Source organism: Coenobita brevimanus, chromosome 13 (assembly GCF_032717465.1).
Source record: "Coenobita brevimanus isolate Jiangsu-jjx chromosome 13, ASM3271746v2, whole genome shotgun sequence".
Taxonomy (NCBI): domain Eukaryota; kingdom Metazoa; phylum Arthropoda; class Malacostraca; order Decapoda; family Coenobitidae; genus Coenobita; species Coenobita brevimanus.
Window position 1 is genome coordinate 42153990 of NC_136966.1, and position 19421 is coordinate 42173410.

General features: G+C 46.1%; 1 protein-coding gene across 4 annotated transcripts in view; it reads left to right on the plus strand.

Moving 5' to 3' along the window:
• Positions 1-1179: 1179 nt before the first annotated feature.
• Pits (Protein interacting with Ttk69 and Sin3A) overlaps positions 1180-19421 on the plus strand; it is a 29691-nt gene continuing 11449 nt past the window's right edge. For 2 of the 4 annotated variants that reach the window (XM_080283812.1, XM_080283819.1), the window contains exons 1-2: positions 1180-2309; positions 2554-2733. In XM_080283812.1, the coding sequence (XP_080139938.1) occupies positions 1550-2309; positions 2554-2733 (940 nt within the window). In that variant the 5' untranslated portion in view covers positions 1180-1549. The remainder of the gene's footprint in view (positions 2310-2553; positions 2734-19421) is intronic. The other 2 variants (XM_080283827.1, XM_080283836.1) reach the window with 1 other exon arrangement.

The following is a 19421-nucleotide window of genomic DNA, read 5'->3' on the forward strand; positions in this document are numbered from 1 at the left end:
GAATTAGGCACATTACTCAGACCACAGACCTTACAGTGAGGCGGTCCAGTCCTTAATATTAACAGATTTACTTGATTCACAGAAGCAGAGAGAGAGAGAGAGAGAGAGAGAGAGAGAGAGAGAGAGAGTTCCAGAACAGTCCAGACCTTAATAATAAATAGAAAGACTTACACTCTAATTACAGAAGTTCAGCAATAAGAGAGAGAGAGAGAGAGAGAGAGAGAGAGAGAGAGAGAGAGAGAGAGAGAGAGAGAGAGAGAGAGAGAGAGAGAGAGAGAGAGAGAGAGAGAGAGAGAGCTTCGCCTGGTATTGCTTCGAACCTGCTTGGCATTCCACCAGCAAGCGGGACAATGGAGAGAGAACAGGGGGGCGATGGAGGGGCGGGGGAGGGATAGGAAGGAGGGAGAGAGAGAGAGAGAGCAGAGGGAATGTGGAAGGGAGAAGACTGGAGGAATGGAGAGAGGAAGGAAAGGAGAGGAAAAGAAAACGGTGGGGTGGAGAGGGGGTAAGAAAGATTTTAAAAAGGACAGACAGAGAGAGAGAGAGAGAGAGAGGGGGGGGGTTGTCATGTGTTTTGAACCTCTGTCATGAGAGAGTAAAAGCTTCTATAAATAGGAAAGCCAGACCCTCAAGAAGGACTGTCAAGTGTGTGTGTTCTGTGTGTCCATGTAACTGTATTATGGGAACTGAGAAAGCAGAGGAAAGCAGGCGAGAGAGAGAGAGAGAGAGAGAGACGGGAAGGGGAGGCTCGAAACGGAATGGTTACGAGACGAGAGAGAGAGAGAGAGAGGAGGGAGTGAGCGGTGAAGGGAAGGAGGGAGAGAGAGGGAGGTTGAAAAGTGAGAGAGGAGGGGAGAGAAGGGAGGAAGAGGAGGATGGCGGGGGGGAGTCCGCGACGCACATAGTAACAGTGGAGGGAGGGAGGAGAGGGTGAGGGGGGAGGGGAGGGAGGGGGTGGGGGAAGGGGAGGGCGGGGGCGAGAGGGAGTGAGCTAGCTTTGTGTTTATATTGGTGTGTGTGTGTGTGTGTGTGTGTGTGTGTGTGTGTGTGTGTGTGACACGTATATACACCACCACCCCGCTCTTGTGTGTGTATGTATGTGCGTGTGTGAGGTACAGTCGCGCGCACACACACTCACATAAGAACGGGGTGGTGTAGGTGCGGGCGAGGAGTGTGTGCGTGCGTGCGTGGCGATGTGTGTGCGTGCGTGTGTGCGTGGCGGCAGGGAGGAAGGTGGGAGACGTGCCACCACCACCACCACCACCACCGCCGAGTCTGCGTACTGCCTACGTCACCGCCACGTCACTCAGCGTGTGTTTGTTTGTGTGTGTGAGAGAGTGAGTGCGTGCGTGTGTGTGTATGTGTGTGCGGGGCGGCGGGCAGTGTGAGAACAGTCGCCGTTGGGTTGGCACGGGATGTGGCAGTGTCCGCGCTGAGTTGAGAGTGCAGTGCCAGAGTGTCGTGTAGGTTACAGTGCCAGCAGCCAGTGATAGTGTGGTGAGGTGTGGTAGTGTGGTGTGGTAGGGTAGTGTGGTAGTGTGGTGTGGCCATGTCGTCGTACCGAGGGCAAAGGCAGCACTGCTACCTGTGCGATCTGCCCCGCATGCCGTGGGCCATGCTGCACGACTTCTCAGAGCCAGTGTGTCGGGGCTGCGTCAACTATGAGGGCGCCGACAGGATCGAGGTGGTCATCGAGACGGCCAGGCAGATGAAACGCGCCCACGGCATGAACGAGCGGCAGGGTCCCTCTAAGCCCCACCCCAGGGTGCCCCTCGAGGCACAAAACGGCGCACACCACGGCCCCGTCAAGGTGGAGCAGGGCATCAAGATGGAGCCCGGAGCCCACCCGCAATCCTCAGCCCACTCCCACCACTCCCACGCCCACTCCGGGCCTCTCCCGCCCCCGGGGCCGGGCGTCTCCTTTGTCACCGGGGACGTCCGCCAGCGGGCGCCGCCCATGATGGCCTTCCCCGCCGGCCTGCCCCACAGGGACGACCCCCACGCCCCGTCCCTGGTGCGGCCGCCCCATCTGGCCGCACACCCGCAGCTGCCGCCCCCGCATTCCCGCCCTCCGGGCCCTGGGACATCGGCAGCGCCTCCACAGAAACGGTCGTTTGAGCGGGACGACAACCAGAGCCCCGGCGAGGGCGGCGTGTCCAAGCGTCCCATGCTGGAGGACGGCCACCGACCCACCCTCACCCGTGGGGAGTCCCTGCCCGCCGCGCCAGTGGGCGCCAGCTATAAGGACGTCGGCAAGCACCACCCCGTCCGTGTATGGTCCTTTGACGGCTCCACCAAGCCACCCACAGGTACGTATTGCGCGATGTCTCCCTTGTTCTGTTATAGTGCCTCCCCTGTCACACCTCCCTGCCCTTGTCACTGTTACACCTCCCCAGACATGTCACACCCCTCCCTCCCCTTCCTCTGCCTGCCTGCCTGCCTGCCAGGGCCCGGCTCCTGCTGCGGTCAGTGTGGTGGTAGGGTAGGGCGGCGGGCGGCAGTAGAGTTGGTAGGATTTTTAGTCAGCGGTCCACTTCCGCCTTTCCCCGCTAGGGCTCGGGGCGCTGCGGGGCGGCGGGGCGGCGGGCGGCACCAAGCTGAAGGCCCCCTCGGGGTGCGGAGAGGGCGCGGGGCTCCAGCGGGGCGGGCGGGCCGGCAGCAGCAACAGCAGCAGCCCCGCCGCGCGGTCAGCCCCGCCCCGCCTCCACCAGGACCAGGAGGGCCAGACCAGTGGTACGTCCGCAGCTCCAGCTCCAGCTCCCTCGCTCACAGCCCTGGGGCTCGCTCACGCTTACTCACTTTTAACTAACCCGCCCGCTGCTCACACTAACTCACTGACACTGCACTAAACCATGGGTCGTATTCTTGTCAGCATACCAGCCTCCCCAGTACCTCTGCCTTACCAGATTTCTTCATATGAAACCATAAGTGCTGTGCAAGTTGTATCCATAATCTAAAGTAACATGCAAAAGAGTATTGGCTTGCTGTGTGCAAAGTACATTGCAAAGGAAGAGGTGCCTGAGAGCTTGCAAATGCCACGAGAATACCCCCTCCGTGCAGCCACACTAACTCACTTGAGTGCCGCACCGCTGTTAACCTCCTGGGCTCGGCCACACAACTCTGCGGGACGCTACTGGCTCATTTGAGGGGATAAGTCACTTAGCTTGCCAACATCATCCTTCCATTAACACTTACCTGGCTCCTGTGACGCCATTTACATTGGAACAGTATTCTCTTGGATGTATAATGCTCCCTAGCACCTTTTCTTTACCAAATTGTCTTCACTTCAGTACTATAATGCTTTAGATTACTGGCCACTATCATTATATTAAAATTCAACCTTCGCCACACTCTTAATTAAAAGGTTGATGATTGTAACAGTTTAGTCTTGCTACAGCCAGTTTTTAAAGCCCATAAGGGGCTGTCATGGTTTTAGCTTTTTTTTTTTTTATGGCACTTTCGAAAACTGTCCATACAGCATCATCATCCCACTCAAATTCTCACTTAATAGATGGGGTGAAGTAGGATCCAGGAACAAAGACATACCGGTAGAAAGAACGAGAGGAGGAGGACCATCAGAACATGTTACAATAAAGTGATGCGAGCAAAAATGTAAAGGTGCAATACTTAAATCAAGCCACGAAGGCTGAGGTACTAGTAAGTCCCCTGAGCCTACGAAAATTAAACTGGGGTGCTGTTGTCTAGTTTCATTCGACTCTCACTGCTTTGGCCCGTGTATTCGTTACCTTCCTGGCACATCTTTACTTGTTTATTTCTGCTTGTGGCACGTCAGTCTCGTTTACTGTATGTATGTTCATTGTGCAAACTGTCAATACAAAAATACAAACTAACGGACTGTACAGAACAAATTTAAGGTATACGAAATTTATCACCGCACTCTTACCGGTTTGTTTCTGCATGGCACATTAATGCTGAGTAAAATTGTCTGTCCCTAGCAAGAATTAAGGTGGAAAAAGTCATAATACTAATAGTTAACGAAGAGTGTTTCTTACCTCTCTAGTACCCTGACCAAGGTGAAGGAAGCTGCATTGCCGTAGTATTAATATAACAGGGCAGGCGTCGTTGTGCTGAAGGGGTTACACTAACTGATCAGTGCACTGTAGCCTCAAGACACTTAAAGTTTTTCTTGTAGTGAAAGCTTAGTTGTTACCATACATAAGCACCGATAACAATGCACCCACACTGCGATCAACCAGAGTAATAATATTTGATAATGTACTGTTATTTAAATAGCAGTTCATCAGTGCAGTCTGCGTTACCCTAGCAGTTTTGTTTTGGGTATGAGAATATTAGCAATTACAGCCTGTTTGCATGCATAATAAAATCAAAGCAGCAATAGCCCGAAATGATAATAATACTTAAGCAGTGGTCGCTAAAAATAAATCCTGTATACCATAATTGCAGTCCACAGATCAATTATAGAGTAAAATCATAGTATTGTATACTTTAGGTACCCAGAATTAAATGAAAATACAACTGGAGACAAATTATGTCAGAATTGATCAGTAAGATTAAGGATTATCAGTGCCAACAATCAGAAACCAGAGAACAAATACAGAGTAAAAGCATAGTAGCCATGATTTGATATACGTATAGTCATAACGCCAATATGTTGTCGGTTATTCGAAACTTTTCTACACTGAATGAGTAACAGTCACCGTGAACTAATCCTCGTGTAATCCAGGAAGACATTGAACCACCACCTGCACAATGAACAACAGGTCTTGTGTGTGAAGCCCTGGCTACCACTCCTTTAAGCCAGGGGTGGTGGGTGAGCAGAATCTGTGGCTCACGAGTGTCTCCTATCGCATGTACACTAGCAAGACATAAATACATACCGTAAGTAACGAATATCAGAAGATAATACTGCAGCCACCACAGATCGAATGAATTCAGAGTGAAAACACAGTAGCCATTCTAATGTTAATAACAATAGATACAGGTAATAGCAGCCAGGTTCATCACTCGAGTGAAGATTAATTAAATGTATTATGCCTTCACCGCAGAACAATCAAAATTATGCTGAAATAAGGAGCTGTTATACTAGAATATAGCAGTAGACCCAAGTAATAATTATAGTAGCCAGGTTTAGCCTCTTTAGTCTGATGACATATTTTGCTGCTTTCAAAATTTCTCAGCTTTTTTTTTTTTTTTTTTTTTAGTTTGAGGGGCTATACATAGCCTTAATTAACTCTGATTACGAGATCCTTTTAACTTAAAGTGATCATCTGATAGCAAAATAAATTACAAACGACTTGTTAGGATTGAAGGAGCTAAGGACACAGCCATTAGTCACTGTGCGACGGTTACAATTATGGTGAAATAATTGTAGTTATTATGTCTGCATATACTAGTAGACCCAAATAATAACAGACAGATTTAAGCACATAGCCCTCAGACTTAACAGAGGGTGGTAGGCACGTAGTCCTGAGTCCTCCATCAACACACTGACAATATTTTATAACCACGCAGCCTCTAATCGTGACAACAGTACGAGTCGTATTCTTGCTGGCATAGGAGGTCTTCGTACTAATTCTTCCGAAGCGATTAATTATGCATATCTAACCGCAATATTCAATTGAATATTATTTATATTTTTAATTTCGACATAGTTTCCACCAGTCAAATACAAGAGGATAGTAAGGAGTATTAGACAAACTATACTTGTAGGGATGAAGTATCTCAGAATCTGCTAAGCCAACGAGAAAGCGGTCGTGTGAGCAGACCGGCAGCGTAGGCACGAACCCCCGCACTTACGAGCAACAACGGCATGTGCAGCCACCTCTTGTTTTCATACACTTAATAGGCCACGATATGAGCTTCACAGAATCGAATTAGCCGGGGTAAACATGTCTTCCTACAGTTGGGTTTTGCCAGACCTAAAGGTTAATGTTGGTTTATAGTGAAAATATATAGTGCAGTTAATACTAATTCATTTCTTTGGTTTGAGCAGAAAACATGTTTGCTTCTGTAGTGACTGATTCTGATAAGATGGAAACCAAATGTTTTAAATAAAATCATACTTGTTCATCTGGAGCAGTCTTTGCAGACATTATTTATATGAAAGCTTCTTAAACTTCATATTGCACGCATTTAGTAATGCATGATATAGTGTTCAATGCAAATCATTCAGTTAAAAAGCACTTAATTTTGTTGTTCTATCTTTTCTTGCTTATAATACAAATAAAAATGATGATGATAATGAATGATGATTGTATTCCAAGCACATAAACTACCATTTTTTAACTTATTTACTACAGTGGTGGCAATAAATTTTTTTATTACTGATAACAGACAAGTCTGTTCAGCTGCGAGACCCTACGCGTTGAAAGGTTTAGATGTGGTTGGTAGAACCTAGAAACAACAATTAGAAAAGAGGAAGTAGGGGGTGAGGGAGGAGAAATACAACAGTAGCAAATATAGCTCTAGGAGAACTATCAAACAATATCCCCTGTGAATAAGTCACACAATCATTAGAAATCATGGCAGCACATCAATAATAATAATAAATATAATTAATTATAATGCGTCATTATACGCCACCTTAGCACACTCCGTACGAGCTGGTGTTCTCGTTAGCTTAAGATACTTGCTCTCACCTCTCCTTTACTAATTTTTATTCAGTGTATTGCACCTAAGCATTTTCTTATACAGTATATTTTTTACGTCCTTTATATGCTAGCATAATTTCACTTATCTCGCATATGCGGACATAAACTGTAAGGTAAAGGTGTTTCGGAGCCTCCTTAATAATCTCGTGTGTTTTATTTAAAATTTTTAGGCATAGATATAATTTGCGTACGAGCCTTATGTAGAAGTAACACGTCAGGAAAAGGTACTAGGGAGTCTCCTTAACTTGCTCACTAACTTCGCTGTGGCACTTGCGACATAATGGCCTTTGTTCATTGTACTAACTTCGATGCTAACGTAAGCTTGCATGATTTCTAACTTTGTACTAACTTGGAGCTGTCTGAGGGATGGAGAGTTTGACTTTAACCCCTTCACTACGAGAGGTCTACCCAGAACTACATATAGTCCCCTGGCGGTAACAAGAATAGAAAATTAATTTGACGTCAGGGTATTGGTGTTAGGGGAGTTATTGATCAATACTATGAGAGGTGTAACAAGCCTACTTCATCAGTCTTAAAGCCGTGTCAAACTAGGCTGTGTGGGGTGGCAGGGGTATAGTGAAGGGGTTAAGGAGCTGTGTCGTTGTTCTGCTAGTTTTTGGTGCTGGTGTTCGTTTTGTGATGGAATGTGTGTGTTTGGGTGTGGGTGTGTCCGGGTGTGTAGCCACCGTTTTGTGTGTGTTTCTGTGTGTGCAATAGCATTTCTGGTGGTTTGACGTAATATTCAAATAACATGAGTTCTTTATCATCATCATCATCATCGTCATTCTTCATCTTCTTCTTCTTATTGTTATTATTATTATTATTATTATTATTATTATTATTAGTAGTAGTAGTAGTAGTAGTAGTAGCAGCAGTAGTAGTAGTAAGGTTTATATTAATCAACAGGACAGTGCTAAGCACAGAAAGCTCATATATGACGTCGGTATTATCAGTATATCAGGACGGGATTGAAATATTGCTAACACCACAACAAGTCTATTATTATTATTATTATTATTATTATTATTATTATTAAAAGATATTAGTGACATCGATGCACTTGAGGTACTTGTTTCTCTTTTTTTAGGTAATACGTTTTTCATCATAGTTTTACATTTGTTACGGGGAGAATTTTTATTGCTGAATCATTAATTATTATATTGTTGAATTATTACTTATTCGTAATGATAGTATTAGTATTATTGTTTTTTTTTTTTATTGTTATTCTTTTTTGTCCATTGCTGCAATAAGCACTGACCTTATAATGTTTGTACATTACTATATTGTGGTTGTTGTTATTATTATTGTTGTTGGTGTCGTTGTCTTTGTTGTTGTATTTATCATTATCCGTTCATTCTAGTCCAACAACTCATCACTACAAACGTATGTTACGACTCAACGAATGTTACGCTATCAGTGTGACGGGCCCTGGTAACATTACGTAACACACTGATTCTGTACGGTAGCTTAGCAGGAATTAAGCGTAACGCAAAACAGAGAGCATGGATGTAGAATGTGTGTCCAGTGAGTGATGTGAGGCTGACGGGTTTAGAGTTACACTGGGCCTAGTACGCTAGATAATTCATTTTGCTAGGCCTCAGTTTTCCCCTAAGAACACAGCTGACATTGTTAGTGAAAGCGATTTTGTTTGGGATATTTTTGCTATTCCTGGCCAGCGCGAACCCTTCCCAGTACCGTTTGTTTTGCTATTGTGAAGTTACGGGCCACTCAATCGTGTCAACAAGAGGACGACTTCTGCATTATATTCTCGCAGCTTCCAGGACGGTTGTATTCAGCTCGGGAAAGACTTGTGGTACTGAGGGCGTTATGTAAGCTGCACGGATTCTAACTCTTTTACCTAGAAAAATTAACACCTGAACTGAAATACACAAGACGTCATTAGGGTAAAGTGGTGAACTCATACACCCCAGGGACGTCTACACCTTAGCAGAATAGTCATCCGGTGATGGTCATGATATAGTACGGAGGACGTCCCAGGAATGAGGGGTTAACAGACGCCCCATCCTCTGCCAGACGTGTTGCTGGCGTGTTCCCAGGGTCGTAAGAGTCGGGTCCTGGGTTAACTCGTGGCCACAACTCGTTTGGGAGTAACATTGATCGTAGTAAGAATAACTGGGGGAGGCGCTGGCAGAATCGGTGGAGAGGCGGCCTGCAGTCCAAATGGACTCAGGTTCGAATCCCGGCTGGGGCAGGGAACAGTTTAAGGATTTGAATTTGTTAAAAAGAGACTTTTCTGATCTACCAGATGACCCGCTGATATGTCATTAAAGTACCCCCGTTAATACCAGTACACCAGTCCTGTATGAGACAGCCCTAGCATGTATTCAATAAGGACGGTGGGTGTTAGTGCCGAAGTGGTGACATGTGGAGATGCAGGAGGACTACTGGGCCCCAAGAAGAACTACTGGGACTTGGGAATAGGCACTGAAGCCTTTGCCCAGAGTCGGACAAATGAAAAAAAAAAAAAAAAAAAAAAAAGTCGTCCTATTGCAGCGTAACATACTAGTGAAAACAGTGCCTTGAACACAACTACGTAATTTTCAACTTATACTTGATGTCACCAGGCGATTTTACACTGCTGGGGAGAGCACTAAATGAAATCTATAATCTAATACCTCCTTTTGATAACTCTCTTCAAAATATACAAAAATCATCCGCTGGTAGGAAGTATAAGTAACGTAGAACATGACATTCCTCATAAAATAATATAGCAACATGATCTCGGCGGTACCAACAAAATGGGTGTTACTGCCTCATGGCGCTACGTAACAACATTGACGTGTGACGGACTGTGGTGATGTGGAAAAGACCTGAGATATTGTGAAACTTAGAGAGAGAGAGAGAGAGAGAGAGAGAGAGAGAGAGAGAGAGAGAGAGAGAGAATGTGATCTATTATTTTGCTAGGTATGTTCATGACAGTTCTCATACTGATGCCTTTTTTCCTGTTTCTACATCCTGCCCATCCCTTTCATAGTATCTGGTACAGTACTAGGATACGATTATCTTCATCATTCTCTTTAATCAGTAATTCAACTTAAAATTATTATTACTATTATTATTATTATTATTATTATTATTATTATTATTGTTGTTGTTGTTGTTGTTGTTGTTGTTGTATAAAGGTGCTGGTGTTTATATTTTTATTTCGTCTCAGTAAGTCAAGGACCACAACAGGAACCTAACTGTTTCTGTAATTACACAAGCCTGTCTGGGTATTAAGATCTAAGCTGTTAGTATTGTCGTCATTAACATTCACATGATTACCTTTTTAGATGCTGTTCAAGGTATCAACTCACAGACAGCTTAATTATTGTCGGATGTATTACCATCGTGGGGAAAGGAAGGCCAGGAATGATGTGGCAGGTAAAGATGTAGTCGTGGGTACAAAGGGAGGATGACTGGGAGTACTGATCGGTTCAGGCGTTTTTTTTTTTTTTTTAACATCTTCAAGTCGATGACGTACTTGTGATATTATTATTGGTGTTGGTGAGGGAGGCCTTCCCTTGATCAAACGACCCTCAATTCCTCCTTTGTCCTCTGCAGGAAAGGTGATGTACGGTACTGCAGGAGAAGGCAGACTTAGCCCCCATTCCACCGGGTTCACATTCAGATGAGCTTGGGTTGCAACAATAACAATTTTTTGCTTTTTCCAAACTGGGGTGGTTTGATGTAGCCTTCATTTTTCATTATAACAGCTAAGTAAAAGAAAAATCATTGGGTGGTAGCAGAAATCAAGCAGTAAAACACGTCAACGGACTGGAGGGGTAAGGAAGAGGAGGAGGAAGAGGATTGGTAGGTGAACATCGGGATTAGGTGTAGAGGGGCCTGACTACTGCTGTTCTGTTCTTTGTTTTGAGCCGGGGATCGGTGGAGTGAGGGTGTGTGGGTGGCAGGCAGGGATAGCTTTAAAGGGGAACTGAGAGAGAGAGAGAGAGAGAGAGAGAGAGAGAACACCTACGTCGTACCTAGCGTAAGCCAGTCAAGTGCAAGGTAAGCACCCCACTCCTTCCCCATCCACCAATTCTCTCTCTCTCTCTCTCTCTCTTTCTGTATATGTTTGTATTTATGGCTATATCAACCTATCTGTCCATCAATGTTTGTCTGTTCCTATTTTTTCAATAAAGTGTCAGCTAAGATAAGAAAATATGATATAACTAACAGATAATCACTGATACACTGGACATACGGTTTTTATATGGAATTAAGTGGCCGACAGAGTGATTAGTAGGTGAACAAGATATATAGGTAGGTCGGTTAGTTGGTGAGATGGATGGATGCATGGATAGAGAGACAGAAGAATAGATCACAGGAGAAAGTTATTTGAGTGAACCTTGTTACTGATGGCGAAGGCAAGTGGGCTATACAGCGAATGACGTCACAGGTAGAATAATGGAGAGAGAGAGAGAGAGAGAGAGAGAGAGAGAGAGACGGGAGTACAGCAAGTAAAAGAGATCCGGGCGGTGTTGTATAACATGAGAGGCGCGGACGCGACTGTAGCACGTGACAAGGCGGTGCTCACGTGACACAGGCAGACAGGTGAAGGTCGTTGCTAGAGAGAGAGGGGGATCGGCGTGTATGTGTGTGTGTGTGTGTGTGAGAGAGAGAGAGAGAGTGTGTAGGTGTTGACTGACAAAGCGGAAGAGAGTTGGTGTGGGTGTGAGAGAGAGGGGGGAGTGAGAGTGAGGAGGAAGAGACGAGTGAAAGAGAGCGAGGGAAGAGAAGGAACAGTGGAGAGAATCTGGGTATGACGAGAGAGAGAGAGAGAGAGAGAGAGAGAGAGAGAGAGAGAGAGAGAGAGAGAGAGAGAATCAAGAGATGTGTTTCTGCTTGAACATCATTTATCGTTTATTGTTGCCGCCACTGGACGAGTATACTCTGCCTAGGAAACATTTCGAACCCCAAGAGTTAAGAATAATATAACCATCATTATCCAGTGCACTACAAGAGGCTTCTCCTAACTTAAGTAAAGATTATGTTGAGGTAGCAATAAGACTAAAACCAGACGTCCTTGGGATGTACTCAAATACCTGTAGCCTATAGGGACAGTGCTGAATAATTATTGCGTAAGTTAGTATGCCTGTTGAACGTGTACGTACGAAAATCATGCATAAGTGAATGTGAGTAGGAGATCGGTAATGTGCATCCGATTTTATTTTTTTTATTAGTGGTCTCCCCAAAACATTTTATCCTGCTTAGGGAAGAAAATTTGGCACTAGAGAAGACAGATGTAACTTTCATTCAGTCCTTCACTATAAGAGGTATCCCATAATCTTAATAGAATCAGTTGGAGGTAGCAAGGTTAACTATTAGGAAGGCATCATCGTCTTGAAGTGAAAGTGAGAGTCCTCAGGTAAGAGTGAGGAAAGTGAGTGCCCAAATAAGAGTCCAGAGAGAGTGGTAAGTTATTTCCTGTAAACTTAGAGTCAGTAAAATGAATATGTAACTATATTTTAAAAGTAACAATCCTTGAAGTAAATTCGTAAGCTGGGGTCCTGAGTGAATAAGTTGAAAGTGTATAAGCCAGAGTCGTCGAGTGGGAGTGCGTAAGTGCGTCTGCCTCCCCCCACCCCCACACACTCCAAGCACCACCACCTGGCTGCTTATCGATCGGCTAAGAGTCAGTGAGCACAGTATCGACCGTGGCCCCGTGCCGCCACTCTTTATAAGGTCAGCAAACCGGGTGCTGAGGCTAGCTGTATCGATCCCACCCCACCTGCCCATTCTATCCTGCCTTGGCCTTCATAGCCTTGTCTTTGTCATGGTCTTTTGACCCTGCCACATCTCCCTTCCCTGCCGCCCCTGCTGTCTCCTTCTGTTTCTTGGCTAACACCAGTTAGTTTTTGTGTTTTTCCTCACTGGAGTCCCAGGAGTATCATAATCCTACCTCCTATTCCCCATTTGCCTGTTTTCTTGTAAGCTGTAAAATAATTTTATAAGGACTCATCAGAGTGTTGGCGGTAACATTCCTTTCCTGCCACTCCAAATCCTTAACTTCTCTGTTGCTTCCTAGTCCCATCCATTTATGTCTTACGTTCCCTGTCACCCCTGGCTTACAGTACCCTCCTGTCACCCCTGACTTACCCTCCTGTCACCCCTGCCCCGCCTCTTCTGTTTCTTTCTCACAGTACATTCCCTGCCTCTCCATGAACCTTACTCCCCTGTCACCCTCTCACCCTGCTGTCACCCTTCCGCATTACCTCCCCTGCCACTCGTTTGTCTTACCTCCCCCATCACTCTGGCTTTTACACCCCCCCCTCCCGGCCTTACCTTCCCCCTCTCTTTGTCTTACCACCTTCTAGTTAATACATCAGTTTATATAATGCTTTAGTAACCTTTGATTAGGACCAGACGAATTTCATCAGCTGAGATGTATTGCTGCTAGTTTGAGGGGTGAAGCAGAGTAGGTAGGCCTAATGTTGTGGAGCTCCCTAGGCAATCTGGCAATAGGCGGGTCATAATGAAATGATAGTGTGGGTAATTCTATTGAGAGAGAGAGAGAGAGAGAGAGAGAGAGAGAGAGAGAGAGAGAGCGAGAGAGAGAGAGAGAGAGAGAGAGAGAGAGAGATTCTTTTTCGTGCCAGGTTCGTGTGCACCCAAGTGAACTTCAACAGACGAGTGTTAAAGGTCTGAGATGGGAATATCGCCTTTATGTCTACTGAAAGCACTTACTGGAGCTAGATTTCACACACACACTCACACACACACACACACACATATATATATATATATATATATATATATATATATATATATATATATATATATATATATATATATATATATATATATATTATGTGTGTGTGTGTACGTTTAGGGATGAGGAAGTGCACACCTGTGATGAGGATGGGTTGCACAAGATGGTCTTTGTGTACATCACACACACACACACACACACACACACACACACACACACACACACACACACACACACACACACACACACACACACACACACACACACACACACACACACACACACACACACACACCCACACACACACACACACACACACACACACACACACACACACACACACACACACACACACACACACACACACACACACACACACACACACACACACACACACACACACACACACACACACACACACACACACACACACACACACACACACACACACACACACACACACACACACACATACAGTCTACATTTTTTCCGTGGTTCACTACACCTTCCTTGCCACTCTGACACAAAGAGAGAGTGAGAGAGAGAGAGAGTTGTCTCAGAATTTTGTGAATTAAACGTAGGAGGGAAGTGTTAACGAAGAGAACGGGGAGAATGAAAATGAGGAGGAGGGGAAGAGGGGGAAGTGAAGAGGAAGAGGGAGAGGGGTCAGAGGAAGGAGAGGAGGGCAGGATTACCAATTATATATCCCTACAATGAAAACACAAAGGCTGAACATGCTCGCCTCCTCGTTAAACCCATACATTCCCCGCTGTGAGGCTGGAAGAAGCTCAGGATCAGTGATGACGTGGACTAAGATAACATTTAGAGCTTGACAGAGCAAGAAACACGGGACATTCATTGTTCCCTCGAAGCTTGAAGATTTTGAGACTGCCTCCGCCACATCATAATCTTACTTAATTATGGCTGAGCTTGTAAATTCTTTTCTAAATACAAGGGAAAATACACAGACAACCCTACACACACTTCCCTGGCATACCGGGTGTACAGAAATAAGAGGACAAAAAACATAACCCAGTACTAACAACACAAGTAACCTGCACCATACACTCATACTCTAGCACTATTTTTTTTGTTTCATCTGCTGTGTCTTTTCCCACTATTCTGTTAGAAGAGAGAGAGAGAGAGAGAGAGAGAGAGAGAGAGAGAGAGAGAGAGAGACATGGGAAGTATAACTGGGTGGTGAGGGAGTAAGTGACTGAGTAAAGGGGAAGGGGAAGGGGAATAACTGGTTATGTGAGAGAGGGTGCGACTGAGGAAGGGCAGAGGGTAGGAGGGGGAGGGAGAAAGAAGGAGGGATATAACTGGTTGGGTGAACGGGAGGGGAAGGGAGGAAGAAGAGAAGTGGGGGGTTGGGGAATCAGACTTTTGATTCAATGAAGGAAGGGAATGAAAGAAGGGGAGGTATGAGAGGAAAGGAGGTGGTGGGGAAGTGCTGCAAGACGGGAAAGAAAGGATGAGGATGGAAGCAGCGGAGGGGGAAGAGAAGAGGAAGGTAAGAGAGAGACAGTGGGAGAAGTAGTGTGATGGTGTCCGGAAAGGGAAGGATGGGACGTGGGTGGAGAGAGAGAGAGAGAGATAGAGAGAGAGAGCGGGGGATGGGAGTTTGAAGGGGGCAGGGTGAGGGGGCTACAAAGGAGTTCAAGTAAAGACAAAGTAAAGCAAACAGGAACAGACTTTTCGAGCTTGCTTAGGAAAACAAGGATTGGAAATCACGAAGAGAGTGGGAGAGAAGCCTGAGGGATAGGGTGGGAGGTAGAGGGTAAGGGAGTGGGGAGTAAGTGGGAAGACAGTAGGATGAGGGAGGGTGATGTTGCTGGGGAGACAAGATTGTGGTGGGGTGGGGTGAGGGGTTATGGAAAGAGGGTGGTGGGTGAGGGGTGATGGAGGTCGTAGGAAGAGTGCTGCAAGGATAGAAACAATAGTGTCCCTGTCTTATTCAGCATCCTTCCCATTAGCCCCGTGTGTACTGTTGCTTTTTTCTCTTTACTCTTGCTGCCAGTAGTCACTTTGGTTTTCAGAGAATGAGAAACCTCCCGCAGTGAACGGGTCAGGCAGAGGGACAGAGAGGGTTTGAAGAGTTAACAGATAGAAAAATAGCTTGGATATAAGTATATGCAAGTAGCATCTGTTGAATAAAAGTGCATGGGCATAACATCATTAGGACCTAAGCACAAGAAAGGAGCATCAAGAGGATGTAGGCCGAGGGGGGTAGAATCAGTAGGTTTTAAGCACACGGGAGCAGTGTCAGCATGATCTAAGCAAATTTAGTTGCATGTTAAGGTAGACGATCCGATCTTGAAGTGATGTGAGGTCGTTTGGCTTTGTTTGTAAACACATGCCGCGGTGCTGAGAACTAGTTGCTGTGAGTGGCGCAACACAGCCTAGGAACGGCGGCTTGGAGGAAAGGGCTTGGAGGGGTGGAGCGAGGAGGGAAGAAGCTGAGGGAAAAGAGTAGGGAAAGATGAAAAGAGTGGAAGAGTGAGGGAACAAAGGGGCCCAAGAACATGAGAAAAGATGATAAATGCAGCATACCGAAGGAGAAAGAGTGGGAAAGGTAGGGGTTAAGAAAAAGATTAAAATTTGAGAGAGAGAGAGAGAGAGAGAGAGAGAGAGAGAGAGAGAGAGGGTGGGGGGAAGGGCCAGGCAGGCCAGTAGAGGACGCAGCAACGGAGGAGTAGGAGGGAGGGGGTGGGTATGAGAGAAGAGGAATGCAGTCATCCAGACGACCAAAACATCTGTTAACACACATCCCCACCAACGCCACCCACATCACCGCACGTCACACCGCACACAGCAGCACACCACACTACACACCAAACACACCAGCTCACCACTCTACCAACGTATTAATGAACGTAGGATGGAGGGAAATACTTACGTCTGGCCGTGTCTGGTTTGGCAGGGGAGAGGGGAGGGGAGGAAGGAGGCATTGGGACTGGAGCCAAGAAATCCGAAGAAGGGATGGGAGGGGAGGGGAAGGAGAGGGGCTGTTGGTGCAGAGGAGGGAGGGAGGGAGATAATGCAGAGATGTGGGAGTATGGGGGAGGGGGTAAGACCGGAGGAGGGGTGGGTGTAGGATGATGCAGAAAGGCGAGACTGAAGTAGTGAACCAAGTGAAGGACTATGGCGATGAATTCTGGCAACTTCTTACATGAGAGAGAGAGAGAGAGAGAGAGAGAGAGAGAGAGAGAGAGAGATGATAGGGTGTGAATGGGGAGGTAGAGTGAGGGAGAGAGCTGGATAGGGGGATGGTAAAGATGGGATTTCCAACCCTCTTGCTTTTTTCTCTCTCTCTCTCTCTCTCTGCCGCTTCGTTTAATGTTTTCCTACATTGCTGTTCCCCACCTCTCTTTCTCTCTCTCTCTCCTTGCCTCACCTCACCCCCCTCCCCGCCCCCAACCCCCCATCTGACCCGTGGGTGAACAGGATCCAGAGGCTTCCCAGAATTTTACTTATTTACACTGGGGAGCCAAGTGTGTAAGTCAGGTACGTGTGTGTGTGTGTGTGTGTGTGTGTGTGTGTGTGTGTGTGTGTGTGTGTGTGTGTGTGTGTGTTGATGAGGATTTGAAATGTATGATGCATGCAACTCTGTAACTGTGTGCTGAGGCGGAATGTCAAATGTAAGATGTGAGGTGTGTAGAGGCTTGTTAAGGTGTAGCGGAGTTCCAGGTTTGTGGTGTGTGTGGAATCAGATATATCGTGAATACTACTTGCGTATTTAAGACAGAGAATTGGCCATATGTTTTTGTAGGAAGAACATCAGACATGGAAATAGTCTGCAGTTTCTTCTCCTTGTCACTTCAGCCAAAACAAAACTTATTTACGACCGGAAATTGATCGCAGCAGTGTGAGTGAATCGAAATACACAAAAAACAGTTCTCGAGTATGTTTGGTAATTTATTATGTGCTTGTGAATGGAGACCCCAAAAATCAGTTCTTAGTTACGGTGGGGTATTGGTGGTAAGATTGTTTGTCTACCAAGATCCATTCGTGCCGAGTCATGTGTGCAAAGTCAGGTATATTAGTGGCACGTCATGTGTGTTGGCATGGCCCCTTTTCTCGTTGGCATAGGAGACTTTGTAGCGAGTCCTCCTTAGTCGTATAATTGGCGTGGTGCACAGTGATAACTCTCGTGTATGTTGTTGAGTCTTTTGAGATCGACACATTTTGCATCAGTAACCTACAAGATGATATAAACTCTTCATTATGTGTGGTATATATTTATGTATTTTTTATTTATTTATTTATTGGCACCAGACACTTTCATCATCCTTAGGAGGTATATACGAACTGAAGTGTTTGATGTAGACCGTTGGCTGGAATAAAATACTGGGGCTGTCTCGAGCATCAGGAGTTACTGTGTGATGATGAAAATATATGGCAGAGGAAGTGGTGCTGTCACAACCAAGAAGGGCTGATACCAGGTGATGAGTTTGGCTTGGAATATAAAAGTGTGTGTGTGTGTGTGTGTGTGTGTGTGTGTGTGTGTGTGTGTGTGTGTGTGTGTGTGTGTGTGTGTGTAAGAGAGAGAGAGAGAGTAGGAAATATCTGAAAGGGGGGAAGGGGGGAAGCGAAGGGAAGAGGATGAATACAGATAGGGAGGAGAGAAGGGGAAGACAAGAGGACGGGTAAGGAGGGAGAACACCGAAGAGGAGAAAGAGGAAGCTGGGAAGAGGAGGGGGTGGAAGCAACAGGGGGATGAAAGAGGAAGGGAGAAGGGAAGGGGAAGGGGTAGGAGTGGGGAGAAGAGGGTGTGTAGTTGGCATCTGCTGACCGCCTGCTGAACCGCATTCCTTCCCTGCTGGTCTAAGGTCAGAGAGAGAGAGAGAGAGAGAGAGAGAGAGAGAGAGAGAGCGCTGAGTTCGAGGAAGCGGTTGAACGTGTGTGTGTGTGTGTGTGTGTGTGTGTGTGTGTGTGTGTGTGTGTGTGAAGCTGGCATTGGTTGCATGCGCATATGTGTGTGTGTGTGTGTGTGTGTGTGTGTGTGCAATGAAAAACGTGAAGACTATGTGCACGTACGTGTGAGCGTTTCTGTCCAACGTATGTGCGTGTGGTAGGTTGCAGTGTGTGTGTGTGTGTGTGTGTGTGTGTGTGAGAGAGAGAGAGAGAGAGAGAGTTACAGTGGGTGTGTTTAAGAGAGATCAGTTGTGTGTGTGTGTGTGTGTGTGTGTGTGTGTGTGTGTGTGTGTGTGTGTTGGCAGGCGGCCAGGGTGACGTCAGGCTTACGTGCCGCAGTGAGGAACACCCGCGGCCTTGAACACTACCACACTACCACACCACACTACACACCACCACACTACTAAGCTACGTTGTACAGCATCACCATCACTCTACACGATCACATTAACTCACGAGGACCTTACTACACTACATTCCGCTACACCACAGAACTGTACACCCAGTACCAACAAACAACACTACTAAACTTCCCTTCCATACTACGTTGTTACACCACCACGCCTCACTCCAACATCATTCTATCACACCAGTACTATATTAGTTACACCACCACATCACCACATTGACCAAAAATAACACACCGTACCAGCCCATCACACCACCATCACAGTGTACCAGTATATCACACTGCACGGTTGCATTATACTGTCATAACGCACCACACAATAAGGCGACATCGTATTGTACTACCACACCAGCAGACTATACATCATACTACACTCGTTACACAACAGCAATACCTCACAACCATACTAAATGTTATCAGATTTCCTCCACACTTCACTACCACAGTGTATTACGACATATTCCCTAGTTTTAAGATTGTATCACAACGCTGCCACACCAATGCCACAGTGCAGCACCGCCACACTTAGTATCGTTCCCACACTGCCATACTACCACACCCCCTTACGTCCACCACATTACACAGCCACATACCACTCCATCCTCCCCTCCACCTCATAACCACACAGCCACACTGCCATTCCACATAACCATAGCATCATACCATGCCACGAATCATCACACTACCATACCAACAGAACCACATAACCACCTGTACAACCACGTCCCCACCACCACCAGGATGATGA